Here is an 18438-nt window from a genome sequence, read left to right as displayed (position 1 = left end):
CGTGACCATGGCGTTGCTACAAGCTGCGCTCGCTTTCTTCTGAAGTACACGAGTTAACCAAAATAACCTCCAAATGCATTTTATTCTAGATAAACCCATACGAACACCAACACGTATTTGCCATTTGCACTTTTTTTTAAACCTTTTTTTTCATTTTAAACAACAGGTTAACTTCTGTACAACAGGAATTACTTTGCACATTAGTAAGAGTTGACTTTGAACTAGATGACTGCAAAATAATGCTCTCTAAGCTAGTGTTAGAAAATATGCTGTTTGCCATAGCGGTTTGTCTGTAAACATGTGAAAAATAAGTTAAAGAGAAGTTTGCTTTCACTTCGGAGAATGCAACTAGAATTTTTGGGTTGCCGTAATACAGCTTTAGTCAGAGGTGATTCTTTTTGTCCCTGTAACAGTAACAGCGACTTGCGGAAGGTGTGCCAATGTTTTGTGTGCTGACCCAAACCTACCAAAAGAGCCACAATCACTTAATTATACTTCACATCACTTCGTGAGATCCACTTGATGGGTTACAAAGTCCCAGCATGACTTTAAATGGTTTACTAACAGAGTGACGCTGTTTAGGAGGCTTGAATAAAAGGCAATAATCCTATTCCAGGCTGTAGGCTAAAGCTACAGGGCCTGATTCAACACATACTTAATCTCTAGAACTCATTAAAGCTATTGTAGCAAACAAGCAGTAGTACAAATACAGAATAGGACTGATTTTTCTTTTCCTCATCATATAAACACATATAGTGAAGTTCACAGGATCAGACCCACGCAAACAAATTATATTTTACAGCTTTTCAAGCAGAAATGTTGGGGGGGGGTTTGTTTCTGCCTGTACAGAAGGTTACTGTTGGACAAACAATTGCAGTTCATTCAAATGCACTGCCAGCAAACACCTGAAGTGGAACAGAACTGCTGAGACAGCTGTCTAACTGGAAAAAGTAATCGGCTCACGTCCCTCCTTTAATATTAATTACTGTGCTTTTTTATTATTATTATTTATTTGATGCTGCTTTAAAAGATCAGGTTAAGAATGATTAAAAATCAAGCCCTTAAGTACAGGTATTCTAAGCTTAAGTGCTACTCAAGCCACAGTCCACTCCTTTAGGACAGAGGGCAAGGTAGGGTTGGGTCCGCCCCCCCCCAGGTAAAATCAAATTTACCACAATATATTGTGCCAGGCAGAGACGAGAACTGCTGAAAGTACTGCAACATTGTAGTGCAGGTTCCTGAACAAAACCATACATTCCATCAAATAGAAAGTGTAAACTTAATTGCAAGTGTAAGAGTTGAATTAAAAAAAAAAAAGAAAATAAAAAAAAACCACACCATCACAGTATGGGTTGGTGGCTGCCCTCATGATATGCAAGAGGTACAATTTGTGCAATCACACGGGAGGGAGGGGGCAGACCAGTAGGCAACGTGGTTTTGTGTTTGCTTTTGCCCACCTTAACAGGCAGCCTTGCTTCTGCCAAAGCGTGCTTAGCGGTTGCCGCTGCTGGCAGCCCACCTGCTGTGGGCTTGCGCCTGGTACCAGCTTCTGGTAGCCACCACAACCAAACCAGCCACCTTTAGTACGGGTGTGCTGCAGCCTCTGGGCTCCGCCAAAGCAGCGGGGCACACGGATGCAGCCACACACTCTTTCATATACATTTTGCGTGGGAGCCCTGCGTAGGCACCTCTGGCTGGTCACAGCCCCAGCATAAGCTTTCAATACTGAACTTGGGCCGTCAGAGCCTGCGGCACCCCCGCCACTGCCAAGGCAGGGGACAGCTCTTCCCGCTCCTGTGGGCCACTGCACTACGCCACTCGCCTCCAGTGGTGGGACCCTCCGGAAATGTGTGGAACTGTATCTCTGGCTCATCAGCGGCTTACCTCAAAGCTAAGGGCAGGCTGCAGCCTAAGTACTTCCACGGGACTGAAGCAGAGACCACGGCAACAAAAGATGTCAGCGCCGCAGGGGAGGGGATGGCTCTGCTGGTGCGGTAGCAGAGCCAGAGCCACAGCTGCTCCTCTGTGGCTCTGCAAGGTAGCCACTGCACCAGTCTCGTCTCAGCAGCATGGCCACGCACCTGCTTTAGAGCTGGGCTAACTTTAGCCACCAATGCAAATGTCATGGACCCCCTCTTTGAAAATGCACGCGCCTCAAAAAACGCCCCCCAGCAGGACTAAGGCAGTTACCCCCACCCCCGCAACCCTGTCATGTTTGTATCAGTTTCTCACAGAGACTCACAAATTACACCAGCCCTCCTGTTCTTACCTGTTATTAAACTAACCCTCTTTTGACAAAGCCTTTATGTGGACGACCTGAAAAAAAAAGATATGCTGGCTTTAGGTTTGTGAGGCCTTTGTACATGGACGGCAAGACTGGCCCGGCCTCTCAGCACTGATCCGTGGGCCGATCACGCACCCGAGTACAGGTTTGTGCACCAAACTGCAGCCATCGTCAGCTGCTTCATCAGATGACAACAGTGTTCTGACGCCATGCCGCTGCACGGACGTTTCACACGTGAAGCTGCTCACAAGTGTTTCACAGCTTATTTAAGGATGGAAAGGTAGAAATGTAAACACAGACTGATGCCGGTCTAGCGCCTTTCTCCAAAAGCCTCCCCGCCCTGCTCAGCGGTTGCCTTTGCTTTGCATGTGGAATTTCTAACCTAAGGAGAAGGAGTCCTGCCACGTGGCATTTGGACTGCAAACCACAGACCTGCTTTTTCTGCTGAACACACTTGTACTAAGTGTCACTTTGGTGCTGGTTTGGTTGGTTGTTTTTTTTTTTTTTTTTCTTTTTTCAAACAGGAACCAGCGTACATTTGTCTGGAAGGAAGGAAACTGCAGCTGACCCGTATTCTGAAGCTGGAGCTCAATCTCACAGTTTGCCAAGGCTGCTGAAAGGATGTGGCCAAACATCAGCTTTCTCTCTTAGAAAAAAAAGAGGTAAGCAACTTACAAGGTCACATGGGCAACTCTGAGCTTGCAGTGTGTTTTGCGCATCTCCTGCAAGCTTGTTTTCAGTAAGCGGAAAGCTTATTTAGGCAGTATTTTTGAACCAAAAGGTACATGTGTTGAAGTACCCAAAACTGCTGGCGCTGCCAGTGCTAGACCGACTTCCGCTTTCACGTGCCCACGTTTGAGTATCTACCCCCGCCCATACTTCATTTCCAAACGTGGATATTACTTTGAATGGTCAGAGTGGAGAAGAGTGTCCAAATGTTTCAAACCCTGTACATAGAGTCAGTCAAAACAGTTTTGGGAGCAGTAGCGCTTATTTAAAATCCCCCACAGTTGACGCTGTGAGTCAGTGCTCTGCTCAAATCCATTTGCATTTTTTCTTTTCAACAAATAAGGCTTTTACTTGCTGGAGCTGTTTCTGGACTTCTTCAAACCCCCGTTCTCTCTCGAGTTTGCTGACAATCTGTTAACAATTAGCAAAAAAGAGAATCATTTTTTAGTGCTTATTTTACTTGCTGTTTTTTAAAGCCTGCTTTTCTGCACTCCAACAACTACTGGCAGAAAAAATCCATCCGAATGCCTGCCTATACGTAAACATTCTTTTCTGACTTTAACATTTTATTTTCGTAGCTTTCCTTTCAAGTCACTATGATTACAGGCTTTGCAACACTTCCACAACAGAATGACAGAGCCAAGCAAAAAACCCCAAACAAACCCAACACATGTTCATCTCTTGAAGCGTGAGGCAAGGCCAGTGCTCCAGTTTTACCCTGGAGCAGATTTGCAAATGATATTTTATTTCTCTTCCTCTGTCCTATAAACTGAGGGCAATAAACTGTCTCTCCTCCTCCAACTGGCCCCCTTGGTGCCAGCCTAGGTGATAGAAGGAGCACTACTGCTGTCTGAAAACTCTTTGCTGGTAACTGTACAAAGCCACTGAGGTCTCAACGACCAATGACTGAGGTTTAGCTGCTCCGTCAAAAGCCAGAGGGGGAAGAGCAGAGGGAGGGTTTCCTTCTAGGGTAAGTTTAGCCAGTACTAGCCTCAAAAAAGCAAAAATGGGCTCTAAGATTAGAAAGTATTCTGAAGTCTCCTGTGTCAGAAATTTTGATGAGCTTAATAAAGTGTAGCGCCATTCTGAGTATCATCCCAAGCTGCTTTTAAGAGGCAAAGATTTGATGCTGAACCCAGATAATTTGAGATGTTAGAGATCAGAAGCGGCAAGCTAGCTAACAGGTGACTGAGAGCAGGCTGATTACAGCAAGCACTGATGCTGTGCTGCTGGGAATGAAAGAGAGAAAGGTCTGGTTGCTGGGAGACCCAGGCAACCTGCTGCAAGTGGTAACGAGGCCTTCAGGCAACGCACCCCAGCTGGCTCTTATCTGCCTCCCTACGCAGGCACACGCAGCCCCCCGTTAAGGGTGCCGAGTAAAATGCAGTGGAGAATCCTGTCATGCAAAACGGAGGGCAGGGATTTTCTTACAAAGCAGCTCGGAGGTAGCCTGTGACTAAGTGCTTTCAGTTGAGAAAAGATCTCTTTTGTTAGCAATAGCAGAGACTGGAAGCTATAGCTTCTTTAAGAGCAAGATGATTAGAGGCAGCGCGTAAGAGGGCTGTGACGGGAAAGGAGCAGACACCTCTTGCTGTAAGGCTGAGTGTGCTCTGCTGAGGTGTTTGTACTGACTGTTACATCGAGATCCCTGGTGCTACAGTCTAATCTGATTTCTGGATCTCTAGGGAAATGGAGCGCATGCACAGGAGCTGTGACAGGCATTAGCAGGTACTCTACAAACAGTAGAACAAGAAGTCTAGACTATACAGGAACTTTCTCAAAACTTCGGGGACAATTTTATTGCTGTTGTCTCTACGAAATACAGTGGTGACAGAAACGGTACATTACAGACCTCTGGCCTGTGACCCCTCTGCGAGGCTGGGGCTCCAGCCGCCCCGGGGGCTGCGCCGCTCTGGCCCCACACGGCTCAGCGGGAGGAGCAGCCTTGGCTGCATCACTGAGGGGCTGCATTTGGCTGCATCGCTGAGGGGCTGTCTCTGGAGCAGCACCCGGCAAGTCACACTCCAGGCCAGCCCTCCGTGTCATTGTTGAGCCTAACTTTCAAGCCTGAGGTAGCAAGTTAACGTAAATGGGTTAAAAGGAATAGCAACCGTGCTTACCTCATCGTAATATTTCACTATGTATTTGCAGATTTCCATCAAGGCCACTTTCTCATTAAATTCATTTTCATGTTTCTAAAACAGAACAATTCTGATCAGATAGTTCTCCTTTTTAAAAAACTTAACGTGAGAGCAAATGAAGTTGCCACTTCTCAACCATACCTTAGATTCCTGAGTTAGAAATTCTTCAACCTCTAAAGTGGTCAATGGAGGCAGATCCCTGATGGCTTTATAGTACGCTTTCACCTCCTTCTTGTAGAGTGGAATGTCCTTAGCGTAGAGAAGTTTGTTTGTTGGTGCTTCCTTAAAAGAAAATATTTGAAGCCTTGTCAATTTTCACAGCACAGATTTCCTAAGGTTCCACCTCCACATAGCTAATTGCTTCTAATTGTGTCTGTTCTCTGTGTGACTCATTTCTCTTTGCCGTGGTTATATGCAAGGAATCAAGGTTATGAAATAAAGATGAAGAACAGATGCAGGACCTCAGTAACACTGCAACTGCATTGTGTTTCATGACAGTTGCCACATAATTATGTGTGGAGCGTGAAGTGATGAACATTTGTCCCTTAGACATATTTTTCTTTCTTACTTCCTCCTCGCCGCTCCTCAGACCTGAAAGATTGTGAAAGTTGAACCAAAGGGCTTGAGGCCGATACCCTATTTACATACAGGATACAGCAGCGCTGTGGAAAGTTCCTCTGGGGTAACGAGCCAGAGAGCCTTGCTTAGATCCTGTCCTGGCAGAGCTTCCCCTAAAACTCTTTGGTGCCCCCTACTCCTTCCGCTCTGGGGTTTGAGAGCACGGAGAGCTGACTGCCAGGCATCCACAGCCAAAGGGACTTATTTTTTTTCCCCCAGGGCTTCAACAACCCAGGTCAGCACTGACCTACCAGGCATTTTTAGGCTCATCCGAGGAAATAAATGCTGATGTTTGTGGTAGGAGCCAAAGCCCCGGCTGGAAACCATGTTTTCAGAATGTAGAAGTGGGGGCTGGTAGTTTCCTGTCATTGCTCTACTTTAAATTCTGGGGAATAAATGACACAACCATGAGATGGCTTGTCAGTACTGTTTCCACTGTGTGATGAAACGATTTAGATGTTTATTTTCTAAGTGGCTAAAGAATGTTTTAAGATAAAAGGCTAAAAATCATGAAAGTAAATACATTTTAGTACTAAAAGGCCACAAGATGTTTACTGCATTGCAAACCTTTATCAGGTTTCAGCATCCCTTTTCAAAGGGCTAATGGGAGCTGTTGTACCAACAATACTTCACAATGGATGTTAAGCATAGAAACGTAACAGACCATGCTCATTTGCAGTTTTTCCATCAAGTGATGTGATTAGTTTTAATTCATGCCACCTCACTCCTAAAATAAGATAAATAAGCACTTTATTTGTCATTTTACCTTTAACAAATGAGCAGTTGGTTCAGGTCACATAGGCAATTAGACCATTTTTATACACATTTTTTTTTTAGGCTAAAAAAATCTCTAGCCTGTTTTTCTTGGTAGTATGAGCCTGAACAATTGCTTCCTGCTTTGGTCCAAAAGAAAAGGAAAATATCCTCGGGAAGAATGAAGTATTTCTGATCCCCAGAGTTCTGGATGCTACACTAAAGAGCTTTTGAATGTAAGATTTCTGGACCTGTTACTCCAGCAAATAATTTTGCATATAAAAAGGGAGCAGCTAATACATGTGAAAGGAACCGTTTCAAACTTCAGAGCTCTTTCAATATTCTTATAGCTCCCAGTAGCGTACTAAGTGTGTTTTCTGCACGTTGGTGTGTGGCAGACAAAATTTGGACTACTTATCAAATAATGTTAATACTTTTAAGACCTTTGTCTAAAATTCTTTAAAACTTCATTAAAGTCTTACAATTTCTACCCTCTTCCACATATTCTATAAAGACACTGTGCAGAAACTAACTGCAGAGAAGACAAGCAGCAGTTAACTGTAACTGTGGCATTCCAGTAGCCGTACCTGTCTACTCCAGTGAATTCTTCAGAGTCTTGTGAGATGGAGCAACAAGGAACGGAAACCCATTAACCCCCCCATAACCCAGCTTAATTAGGCCGCTGACAGTTTTGCCCCTGATGTCAGCAGATCCAGGACTTCATCCCCTAAATGATTATACTGTTGAAAAATACATTGGTTGAGAAGTTAGCAAAAGACTGGAAGGGCAGCATTACCTTCCCCAGTGTCTGTTCTGCTAGAGAAAAGGCATCCATGAAGGCTTGTGCAATCACAGACAAACAGCCATCTATATGTGAAGTCTTCTTAATATCAAAGACAAACTGGGGATTCTTCAGTATGTTCACCCAGAAGCGAAGAGGAAGACTAGACAGAGAACGAACAAGCATCTTTAAAATTAACCACTCAGGTAGCACAACTGCTTTAAAATGGTAGCTTAATTGCACTGCACTCATGGAAAGCAGCACATTTCTTGGGTGCTTATTCACGTTAAAAAAGGGATCAGGGAAAAAAGGCTACAGAGCAAACATATCAGTCAGTCACCCTTCCACCTTCAAATAATGCTGTCAACCTGCAGATGCTTCTTTCTGAGTGTGAAGTCAATATAGAGACTTAGAAGTCCTGGAAGCTATGGTGGTTTGTATCTGTATCCTATCAATATATTAAATTACTGGGATCCACATAACCAACCCCCATCTTCACCCAGATATGCCAAAATCTTATTCTTCTGATCACAGGTGATCTGTTCCATCTTTGCATCTACGTTTTCAGAGAGCGCACGCACTCCTGCGCGTATCCTACGGGCATACCTGTTGGTTTTCCAGATATGGACCACGTCAGGGTCAGTAATTTTTTTGCTCTCAGCCTGGGCATCCAGAAAGTCAAAAAAGTACTTGATGGCAACAGGTGCCTTATTGTTGGGTAAAGTCCAAATGCTCCTGAAGAGCTTTTCAACAACTGAATGAATTGCAACCTGAAAAGCAAGAAAACAAACAGTGCTGTTATTACACGAGAAAAGAACAGGATTTCTTGTCTGAGGGAGCTGAGAGTGCCCCAAGGCAACCACACACAGGAACTACAATATGCTTGTGGCAAACATCTAGGCAATAGGCTATTGGCAAACAAGACAGTTGATAATAAAAATGAAACTACAGATACACCATAATGAGTTGCTTTCAAACGTCACGTGCCCTACCACTTCACCGACAGGAGAGTTGCGGTGAACTTTGTCATAAATCGTAGGTGGAAGGAATCGCTCGTTCCAACAAAGACAACAGCAACTCTTCGGATACTGTTGGCACAAGTGCTAACGGCATTTGGAACTTGTGACTGGAAGTAAGAGGGAAGAGAGCATAAGGAGTTTAACCAGTTTTCTAGGCACCGGTCTTCATGGTGCCATCTGTGACACATGTTGAACACATGTGCTCATCAACACTTCACAGCCAAGCGACTGTGGCACTTGATCTAATTTTAGGCTAACAGCTTTGGGTGGCATGCAAAGACTCTAATATTAGAGAGAAGAACTGCAACTGGGCATTTCTGATCCAGAAGTGAAGCTATTTGGCTCACAAAAGCAAGGGCTTGGTTGCTGGTGAACTCACTGACAACATCACACAGTATTCATAAGTAGAGGCAAACAAAGCAAAACAGTGTTTTGTGCTTTTTTTCTTCACATCTATTCTCGAGCTCAATTCAGCCCGATCTTCTCTCAATAACAAGGATTTAAGTGTATCCCAGGGCCTTGATGCGCTACTGGCCAGTTCATTTCACTGCAATTGTGTCTGTGTGCACGTATGGGCGAGAGAGGGAGAGGGAGACATGGTTCAATGCAAGTTCCTTCAGTGCACGGTGTGTCATGGGTGGAATTTCACACTGAAGGATATCACAGCACTGTTGTTCAGAGTACTATCCTACTTTGGAGAAGGAGATGATTAATTTAAAGCCCTTTAAAAGGACTGTGTCTTAAAAGCCTGATCTTCTCTTTTGTATTTCAGTCTTTCACCATAAGATATGACCGGTTCACTCCAGCAATTCCTAAGGGCTTATGTTAGTTTCCACAGCTAATGAGAAGTGACCAGTCTTCACTCTCACTTTGGGTAGTGTCCCAAATTACTTCAGATGCTATCAACAATCTAATTAAATAATGATTGATAGATTTTTAAACGCAAGAAGGCCATAATCATCATCCCTTCAGGCCTCTTGTATCACACAGCTCTCACTGTTGTGCACTGATTAATATTTTAAGTAATATGCTGTTGCAAAGAGCTTTATAACCCTTTTGAGTAAGTCAGAAACAAGATGACATTACCAGATGGAGTGAGCAGGGCTTATTCATAAGGAATGTGCATTGTATATATTTGGTAATTGTATGATAAATCCTAAGGACCTTGTTTTTAAAATTAATCTAGTTATTTTGGATGTTTGAGTCCCTAAAAGATTACTTCATTCCATGGGCACTATTTTGTGAAACTCAGGCCTTGGAAGTTGTGTCTAAGTAGGGGAAACTCTAGTAGATAGTGAAGAGATTGTTGACCAAAAGCTGTCTCTCCAGAAGGGATCGTTCTTGCTCTGTGGGACTCAGTGGCAAAACTCACTTTCTATAAGCTCAATAACTACTTTTTTCATTAACCCAAGAAAAAACGGTTGTGCTTACTGAGGAGACAGAGAGTGCGAGTAATAGACAATTTTAGAAGTCTAGCATTAGAAATCCTGAAATGAGTCCATCTTTGCAAATGGTCATAATCCATAGTTAGCACAGTGATTTTTGTTGGCCACCTTTTTATTTAACATTTGATATACATGCAGGAAGTCTGCATAATTTAATTCTATTTCTTCTGTGCCAAAAAAGCCAAGCCTAACATCAGCCCTCCCCCCAAAATAAAGCCTTTACAGTTTACCTTGGTTGACAGAAGCTTTGTCAGATACATTTCTTTCACTTTGAATTTTTGCTTTCCTTTATGACCCGCTCCTTTCACATCTTTGTTTGCTTCAGAGTCTGGTAAAATCTGTTGTGAAGAGATTAGAGAGATTACACAGATACAAATACGGCTCAGTATTAAATCCACCACTTAACGGTGTAATGACTGAACTCACCAAATGACAGTGTTCATCTGAGTAGTCCACACCTAAACAACAGAAAGCAGAGAGCAAACAGGCATTAATGAAACACACAGCTACAAGGCTGTGAATTCTGCTGGGCTCTGGGCTGTGCAGCAAGGTGCATGCCAGTGTGCCGAGCAAGCAGGCTCGGCGTCATGCTTTCCTGCCTGCGGTGTGGGGGAAGCCTCTGAAAAATGCACAGGTCCTGGCTCACCTCCCCAGTGCCAACCTGTAGCTCGGACCACTAAGCCAGGGCATCATCATCTGCTGCTGGGGAAATCGCAGCTCCTCTGAAAGGAGGACAACAGACAGCAGAGGAGATGATTGCATTGGCTTAGTCTCTAAGAGTACTCAGTGCAGGCAGGCTGAGGTCAGGCTTGAAAGCAATGGCTGAGAACAGACAACCCAGTCCTTGCTGAGGGAGAGAGCAGGGCCATCCCAGTGACCTCAGGGACACATCTCTCCTAACTTTAGACGTCCACTTTGAGGGTGAGGTGAATCATGCCCTACAAGTGTCTGTTTCTCCCTAGGGGCTATAGAAAGTCCACTTCCCCCAACCCACCAGCTGGGCTGGAGCAACCTGCATCACAGCGGTAAGTGAGATGAACTGACTCTTTGTAAGCACCCTTTAACTCCTGAACTCCTGTTGAGCCAGCCAAGTCAAAGCTTTCAGAAGCACAGTCAAGGAAAATTCCAAAACTGCATTTTTTTGTTATGCCTGTCTCTGGACAGGCACCACTCTGTCCGTGATGCACAACGCCGGGCACCAGAGCAGAGCATGTTCCCTGTGTTGGTCTCACCAGTCAGCACTCTGTGTCACCCTGGCTTCCCTGCCCTGCTTTCCTGCCTATGAGTCTGTATCTTTAAGCATTCATTTGCCAAGAACTGTAAATCCTTCTGTCCTTCTTTCCTTTGCCTTCTTCCCTCCTCCCAGGCCCACTGTGCCTGTCAGAGGCCCAGAGCCAGGGTAACATGGATCTTCGTTTGGCTCAGCTATATCAAAGTGCCAATTTTTCTGACCTCCTATTGACCTAGATACAACCTGCCATCGCTCAGCTCTCTGCATTGCCAGCCCATTCTCCACAAAAGATTAAATAGGTTGCAGGTCCTTTGTTACCTGATCGGGTGTTTGCCTTCTTTTTAAAGACTTTTATGGTTGCTCCATTTGAAATCTGAAAGCAAAAACAAACATCCCATGCTGAAACAAAAGTGTCTAGAATTCATTAAACCCTCAGTTTCATTTCCTCTCCCCTTAAGTCCGTGGCAGCGCAGGGAGCGTGCCAGCCCGCTTCGTTCTCACTACGGTGTGTGCAGCTCTCAGCAGGCAGCCAGGGCTGGGCTTTCAGGCACAGGCAGCAGCTGCAGTTTGTTAGCCTCACCTGGCAAGGTGGGAAGGCAGTTGTTTCAACAAACCGGCCTTTAAGACCTTTCCTTTGCTTTGATTTGGACATTTTCATTTTCATGTACTGCGTTGTGCTGCTTTTTGCACCCATCTTTCTATAGATTGCTCAGGTTGAATTCTCTGGCTCCAATGCAATAGGATCTAATGGGAAGGTGAGGCAGGGAGGGGAATGCAAGGATGATTCCTCTTCTAGCCCCCTCTCTTCCAGCTCAGTCCATTCCCTGCCATGCCCTACGGAGGAGCTATGTTGAGGGTCTAGCCTGGTGCTCCCAAGAACTACTTTCAACTCAGCAAAATATTTATGCCCTGTGGACTGCAAGCTAGATTCATATCTAGCTACCTTGGGATTTCTAGGAAAAATCTTCCCCTCTCCTTCCCTGAATTTATAGTGCTGCCAAGATGGTAACTATTATCTTTAAAAGAAACTAGCAAGTCATGCCTTTATTGTCAAAAACTACCTCAAAAACAGCTCCCACTGAGAACTACACCACTGTTTTGCTGTCAAATGTTGGGTCTTGCCAAGTGCTAGTGTACTTCCCTCTATAATTACAAAAACAACTGGCCAGTTCTAGGAAGGGATCTCTGCCAAAATAATTTAAGTGTTTTTTAAACCTTGGCAGCCAGCCTGGTGTGAGAAACCAGTTTAAACATTAAGATACTCTATGAAAAGCTGTGTCTTGTGCCAAAGAAATCTGCACTTACTCCTGGAAAGTAAATGCAATCTATTTTATAAGTATGATTTTTTTGCAGGGCTTCCATTTATCATACAGTGTTTCAGGGTTCTTTCAGATTAACACAGATAAAACCACACTACAAGTGGGAATATGCTCGAAAGCTAGCTTGTGAGGTGACACAAACACCCAGAGAGTCCTCCTACTTGTCCCTGAAGACAGGTAAACAGGAACAGGGCTACCCAGCAACTACCACCTCCCGGAGCAGCATGGGCAATACACTGCCTCCACTCCCCCCTCCAAGAAGCAGGAGAGCAGCTCAGTGCTGAAATGTGTTGGCTCCTGTCCTAAGGGAGATGGGCAGAGCTCGGAGGGAGAACTGTGCTTCCCTCCAGGAACCAGAGGTGTTGGTGCAGTGCAGGCATGATCCAAGTCCCCACTTCAGGTTCTATTGCTAGGACAAATGATGCTTCTACCACTGAGTGGAATATGCTTTCCCTTCTTTATCATTACTGCAGCAGCCATACTTGCTGTTTCTTTCAGTGTGACCCAATAAATAAATAAATAAATAAATAAAGCTCTTCTTTTGTGCCCTGCTGCCTAAGTCACTTTTCATGTAAAACACTTCTCATGGTGGGCTGCTCCCATGGGTGCCTCAAAACATCTTTACTTTGTCAGGTCTCCCAGCAGGGAGAGGGGAGATCTGTTCAGATCCATACAACATGGAGTACAGCTACTTTGCAGAACAGAAGAGGTAGTAGTGAGGCTTTATGCCTCTTCCTTGTTCTCCAGGCCTCCTCCTGTCCTCCCTATAATCCAGTTCTTGTCAGCGAGCTCCCTGGATTCCACACGCAGGAGTTGCTCCCTGGGGCTGTACCTGCTCCTGGAACGTGTGATGCTGCTACAGGTTGAGAAATTAGCGACCTATGACTGGACAGCAGATCTGAAAGTAGTCCTCTAGCTCTCTTCTTGCGTGGGAAATAGGACATGATGATAATCGGCAACTTTCATGTCAAGGCTTGTGGTTATTCTCATGCAAACAATAGTGCAGACCTCATAAATAATGACATCAAATGACAGCAAAAAATTAGAGCCAAAGGAGCACACAAGCCAGAGACACATGAAAGTCTAATAAGAGTACAGTGGATTTTTTTCCCTTTAGAAACACCACACAAAAATGCAAACATCCCCTAATTGTGCATTTTAAAAACCCATGTAGAAACTAAGTTGTCTTTTTCAAGAGAGACTGGTGATTCTGGGACCTTTACAACACAACCTTCAGGCTCCAGTGTCTTAAAAAGATTTGGCAGTACTTCCCAGTTTCAAAAAATCTGGTTACTTTCTAGCATTTAAAGCTGGCAAACAAAAACAGAAATTCACGCTTGCCACAAAACTCTAGGCACCATTAAAACTAAGTTGGAATTCCTCAGGCCCCGTTACTACCCTCACACTGTGTATGCAGTGTCCCTTTTTCTTGCTCACTAGACACCTTTACATTCCTTTTTGCATTAATATCCATACAAGAAAGTAAACTAGACATGCTAATGCCTGATACTTGCTGCTAAGCCATTGCTTAAAATGCCACTAAGCTTCTGCCTAAAATGTATGTTATTTCGTCAGTGTCAGAAAAAGTGAACTAAAATATCTAACAGAGATACCCAGCACAATTTCCATAAGGCAGCTGCTAAGCTATAATTAGCGTAGCTACAGCTTTGCAAGAACAACTGAACCTCCAACTTAACTTGCATTTGCCTGCAAAAACCGCAGATGAAAACATGGGCTGGGACAAAGATGCCCAGGGACGTCAGTGACCAACTGGAGCAGACTCATTTGCCATGAGATACGCCACCGATGTGCCACAGCACACCAGGAGCTCAGGAAGTGCAAAAAGCTGCCAGGTAGAATCAGGGAGCACTTGCAATTGCTGCCTGTAGTAAAGAGGGCGGGTACTTTCACATTAGACAGAAGTTCAAGTACCTAATCAAGATTTAAATCTACATTGACCTTTGCTGCATAGGCTCTGACTGCAACACTACAATGTCCTAATTTGTACAAAATATTTACAAGTGGAGTGGAGGAAGTCCCATGTTAATCTATAGACAAGATTCAAGAGAGGAACAAGAAAAGCTGTATTTAAGACACTGGATGGTGACTTAGGACATCTGGGTTCACTGCTGCCTCCCCAGGAGGTAAGGAGCAACAGACGCCTACAGAACTCTAAGGTGACTCCAGATGAACTTGCTGCAGATCTGTGCAGCCTCGTGCTGCGCCCAAGCTACAAACAGTCCTGCTAGGAGCCCTTGTTCCTCTTTGTGGATGGCAGTGTATTTGCTCATGCAGACAGGAACGTGTTCAAGGCTGGCTCAGGTTTCCCAGCACCATACCGCATTGCACGGCACAGACCTACGCTCAGCAGCAAAACTCCTAGATAAATAAAAATTGATTATCTTGTTAAGAGCCAGACTTTCAAATTCAACTATGAGGCATGGAGAAAGGTCACTAAAAGCACTCAGCGTACTAACCTTTCCAAAGTCTATCTGTAAGCATCAAAACCTGAGCTACCATTCACCTGAGGCCAATCATCTGTTGCACATTTCACCCCAGCCTCTCACCCTCTATTTTGACTAGTGTCAGTGGAAACTCCTTAGACAGGCAATGCTGCTTGCTATGCTTTTGCAATTTGCAACACCCAGAAGGGCTCTGCCACCAGCTGCAGCCTTGTGTGTTGTTGCAATGATGGACAGATTATTGCAGCATTGAAAATGACTGGTTTACAGGTGCAGTTGGAAGTAGAGGGGAAAACTTACAGTGCAAGTGGCAACAGTAGGTGGAAGCAGAAACAGAGAGAAAAAAAGGGAAGGAGACTGACACAGGATGTCTCAGGAGAAGAGCAAGCAAACTCATCAGTCCTTTTTATTCTGACTCTCAATGAGCTTTCACAAGTAACACTACCACCTGTTCAGACAATCAAAATAGGAGGTGGGAAGAGGTAAACATTTGCTCATGGTGCAACGCAAACTCAGCAGCAAAGACTAGAAAAGACTCAAGGCAATGTTCATAGCTGGAAATCAGATGCTGTTTTAACTGAAATGCTCAACAGAAGTAACAGTTTACCTGGTATGCTTGAACCAACAAGCAAACCTCTTAAAAGTAACAGAAAACATATGACTCATTGGCAAGAAAGTTGTGTGTCACACATTTCTTTCCTTCTGTTGATGATGCTCAGCTTTCTCTGCGAGATTCTGATCAATCAAGATACTTTTGTGCAGACAGCGTTTGAGAGTTGGGGAGAAACTGCTTCTTGATTCATTGGCATGGCTTCCGTGCTTACCTCATAATGGCCGATGGTATTTAGCTTCCTTATCCCATCCTCCATCACTTCTGAGGAGCCATCAATATCTAACAGTTCTCTTTGCTGCTCCTCAGATACAAGTTCTGCAGTATGACAGCAACAGAAAACAATTACATCCCAATGCCATTCTCACTGTACAGATGTTTGTAAAGAAAAACAACACCTAATTATTTTTGGGCCAGTGGCTCCCAGCTGAGCTGTTTCTTTCTGTCCTTGTGCTGGGTCACGTAAGAGAGGTTTTGCACTCCCACACTACAGATTCCTTTTCTGGGGTGACAGCCTGGGTGGCTGCCATTACTGCAGGCTACTGGTGCTTCATTTTGTGTTGGTCAAGACTGAGTTTTTGGAGGTGCTTTCACCTAATCTAGCTATTCTGTTGCACAAGCATGCCCTGGTGTTATGGCCATGTTGGGACTAGAAGAAAGGTTTCACAAACCACTTCTAAGACATCACTAAAATGACCTGTACCAGACTGACAGTATTTGTGAAGGCACTGGTGGTGGATATAAACATCAGACAAGAAAGTAAATTATCATCACTTGCAGATATAGTGGCTGAGAAGGTGAGGAAATATCAACATATTAGGGAGCAAGTCCGGGAGGTAGCAAATGCCAACAATGTAGAGTTCGCACGTGGGAAGTGGTAAGTTGGCAACTACAGGCTTTTGTCTGACATTGGGCTCTTGCAAACCCAAGAAGAAAAGGTGGTGGCTTGACTCATCTGCTGGAATGGCCTCATTTACATCTGTAGATATTGTATGTATCTTTGTGAGTCACATGTGAACTATTAAATAAACCTAATCTGACTGTAAATAAACTGTATTTGTGGGTTCTCTGGATCAAAGAAAACGTAGGCCTGTTGGAAATAAGGGCAGTAGGAGGGTTAGTAGATAGGGACTAAAGTATTCGGTAATCATGGCATGTCATCTTACCGTCTAACAAAATTTATCAACCAGCTGTACTTAGGTGGATGACCCACCTTACTTAACCCAGAAAAGGAACATATAAATTATATGTGTTCAATAAATAACATGTGTTTGTTAACTGCACGCTGAAGTCCTTCCAGAAGTGAAGCAGATGTAGTTCCAATATTCTAATTGGTAGCATAAATGATTTTGTATTTCCCCAGAAATTCCTTACAAAACCTATGTTCTGCCTAAACGCTAAAAAAAAAATAATCAAAGCCAAAGATAGGAATTCCTAAAAAGAAAACTCCACAGACAGACCAGTGACCTCCCTGAAAATATAACACAGTGACACTCTCTTACCAAGACCAATTTCATCCAGCTGAAGACCGTAGAGAAAACCATTCTTATTAAGGAAAGCCTGAAGGCTCTTCTCCTTGGCTTGGCCTATGGTGTCACAGTCCAGAACATTAACTTGGATAGTCTGACAGGCATCTCCACTCTCATTTTCTGGGATTTTTTCAAAGATGATGTTCACTGTCTGGGGAAAGAAACACATGTTATTCTGACTTACAGAGAACACCTGGCATGGGAAACCTACAAACTCCTGACAGCAAACCTGAGAGGTTTTCAGTATATTTATTATTAAAGCTATTTCAAATAATGATTATTTGAAGGAATTACACAATGAAGCATTTAGAATTCCTCATGTCCAAAGAACCAAAGGTATATAGCTATATATTTCCAAAAGTGTATTTTGTATTCTGCTTTTGTGCAAACCTATTTCAGTGAATTACCAAAAAAAGACAGGAGACCATGAAAAATTACAATGTGCGTTCTAAACAAAGCAGATCTTTCATTTAAAATGAATGCCTTAAAAGCAAAACTCTAAGCCACTAGAGATCTGATAAGGTTGCTAAGTAAGTCGTCATGGTAAGCATGATTGATTTTGAGTGGATAGGAAGCAGGCTTAAAACGCATATTTACACCAGCAGATTATGCTGAGTACCTTGTATCATACGAAAAAATACACCTCCTCTGGAGCCGTCAGTGTGTGCCTGCATAGAGCCGTGTCTCTAGAGGCAGCAGAGACAGGGCTACTGCAGACACAGTGGAAAGGGAAAGCATGTTGCAGCAGGCAGAACCCAAAGTGGTCCAGATCTGCACAGAAAAGTGTCAAACACCCACACAACCTGTCCAGTTATAACACCCCTGCCCTTTAGCTCACAGCTACCCTTAGCTGGGACACAATTCATCTGCTAGGCTGTGCGCAAGGTGAGGGATGGGCTAGAGGGAGGTGGCAAAGAGACTGTGTGACCATCTCCAGGGAATGTTTTTAGTCAGGTCATATTTCTGGTCAGGTCAGGCAGATTAACTGCCAAGAGGCAGGGAAAAAGGGATGAGCACAGAATTGCTAGTGCCAGGTGATAATAGCAAGCATTTCCAGTGAAGCAGCCTGCTCCGTGAGGAGAAATCACTGTTCAGCTACACCTATACGGACGTTCTGCTGGCGATGTCTTGGGACAGAATTAAAACAGGTCTTTCAGGTCCTGGCACTTGACTGCAAGCGGCATAGGAAAAAAACTATGTACATGAACCTTTCTGGCTGTTGGACATTTCTGGTATAATACATATCTTCCAGAGAAATGAGAGGACTGCAGGTGTGACTCAGTGAAGGAGTGATCGTTAAAAGAGGAAGCAACCAAAACATTTTTTTTCCCCCCCCCTGCTGTTATGTGAAGGAAAGAACTTCTGACCAGGTTGCTGCAGGGACAACTTTTCTCTCTTCTTAGAAAAATAGGCAGTTATTAGTAGTTGTAGAATGCTATTTTCTGCTTTATTACCCAGCAAGAGTGGAAATTACAGCATGCCAGTGGTGAAAAAAAGTAGTCCAATGAGACATAAAT

At 44.0% G+C, this 18438-nt stretch overlaps 1 protein-coding gene across 1 annotated transcript in view; it reads right to left on the bottom strand.

Annotated features, from left to right (window-relative positions):
• Positions 1 to 63: 63 nt before the first annotated feature.
• Positions 64 to 18438, bottom strand: part of PLXNC1 (plexin C1) — a 74059-nt gene continuing 55684 nt past the window's right edge. The window contains exons 22-31 of the mRNA XM_064450925.1: positions 16895 to 17072; positions 15607 to 15710; positions 11320 to 11374; positions 10197 to 10228; positions 10001 to 10108; positions 7913 to 8076; positions 7322 to 7469; positions 5296 to 5436; positions 5134 to 5208; positions 64 to 3424 (exon numbers count right to left, since the gene is read on the bottom strand). Coding sequence (XP_064306995.1) covers positions 3320 to 3424; positions 5134 to 5208; positions 5296 to 5436; positions 7322 to 7469; positions 7913 to 8076; positions 10001 to 10108; positions 10197 to 10228; positions 11320 to 11374; positions 15607 to 15710; positions 16895 to 17072 — 1110 coding nt within the window. The 3' untranslated portion in view covers positions 64 to 3319. The remainder of the gene's footprint in view (positions 3425 to 5133; positions 5209 to 5295; positions 5437 to 7321; positions 7470 to 7912; positions 8077 to 10000; positions 10109 to 10196; positions 10229 to 11319; positions 11375 to 15606; positions 15711 to 16894; positions 17073 to 18438) is intronic.

This window comes from Phalacrocorax carbo, chromosome 1 (genome assembly GCF_963921805.1).
Source record: "Phalacrocorax carbo chromosome 1, bPhaCar2.1, whole genome shotgun sequence".
Classification (NCBI taxonomy): Eukaryota; Metazoa; Chordata; class Aves; order Suliformes; family Phalacrocoracidae; genus Phalacrocorax; species Phalacrocorax carbo.
This window is presented reverse-complemented; position numbering and strand designations above follow the sequence as displayed.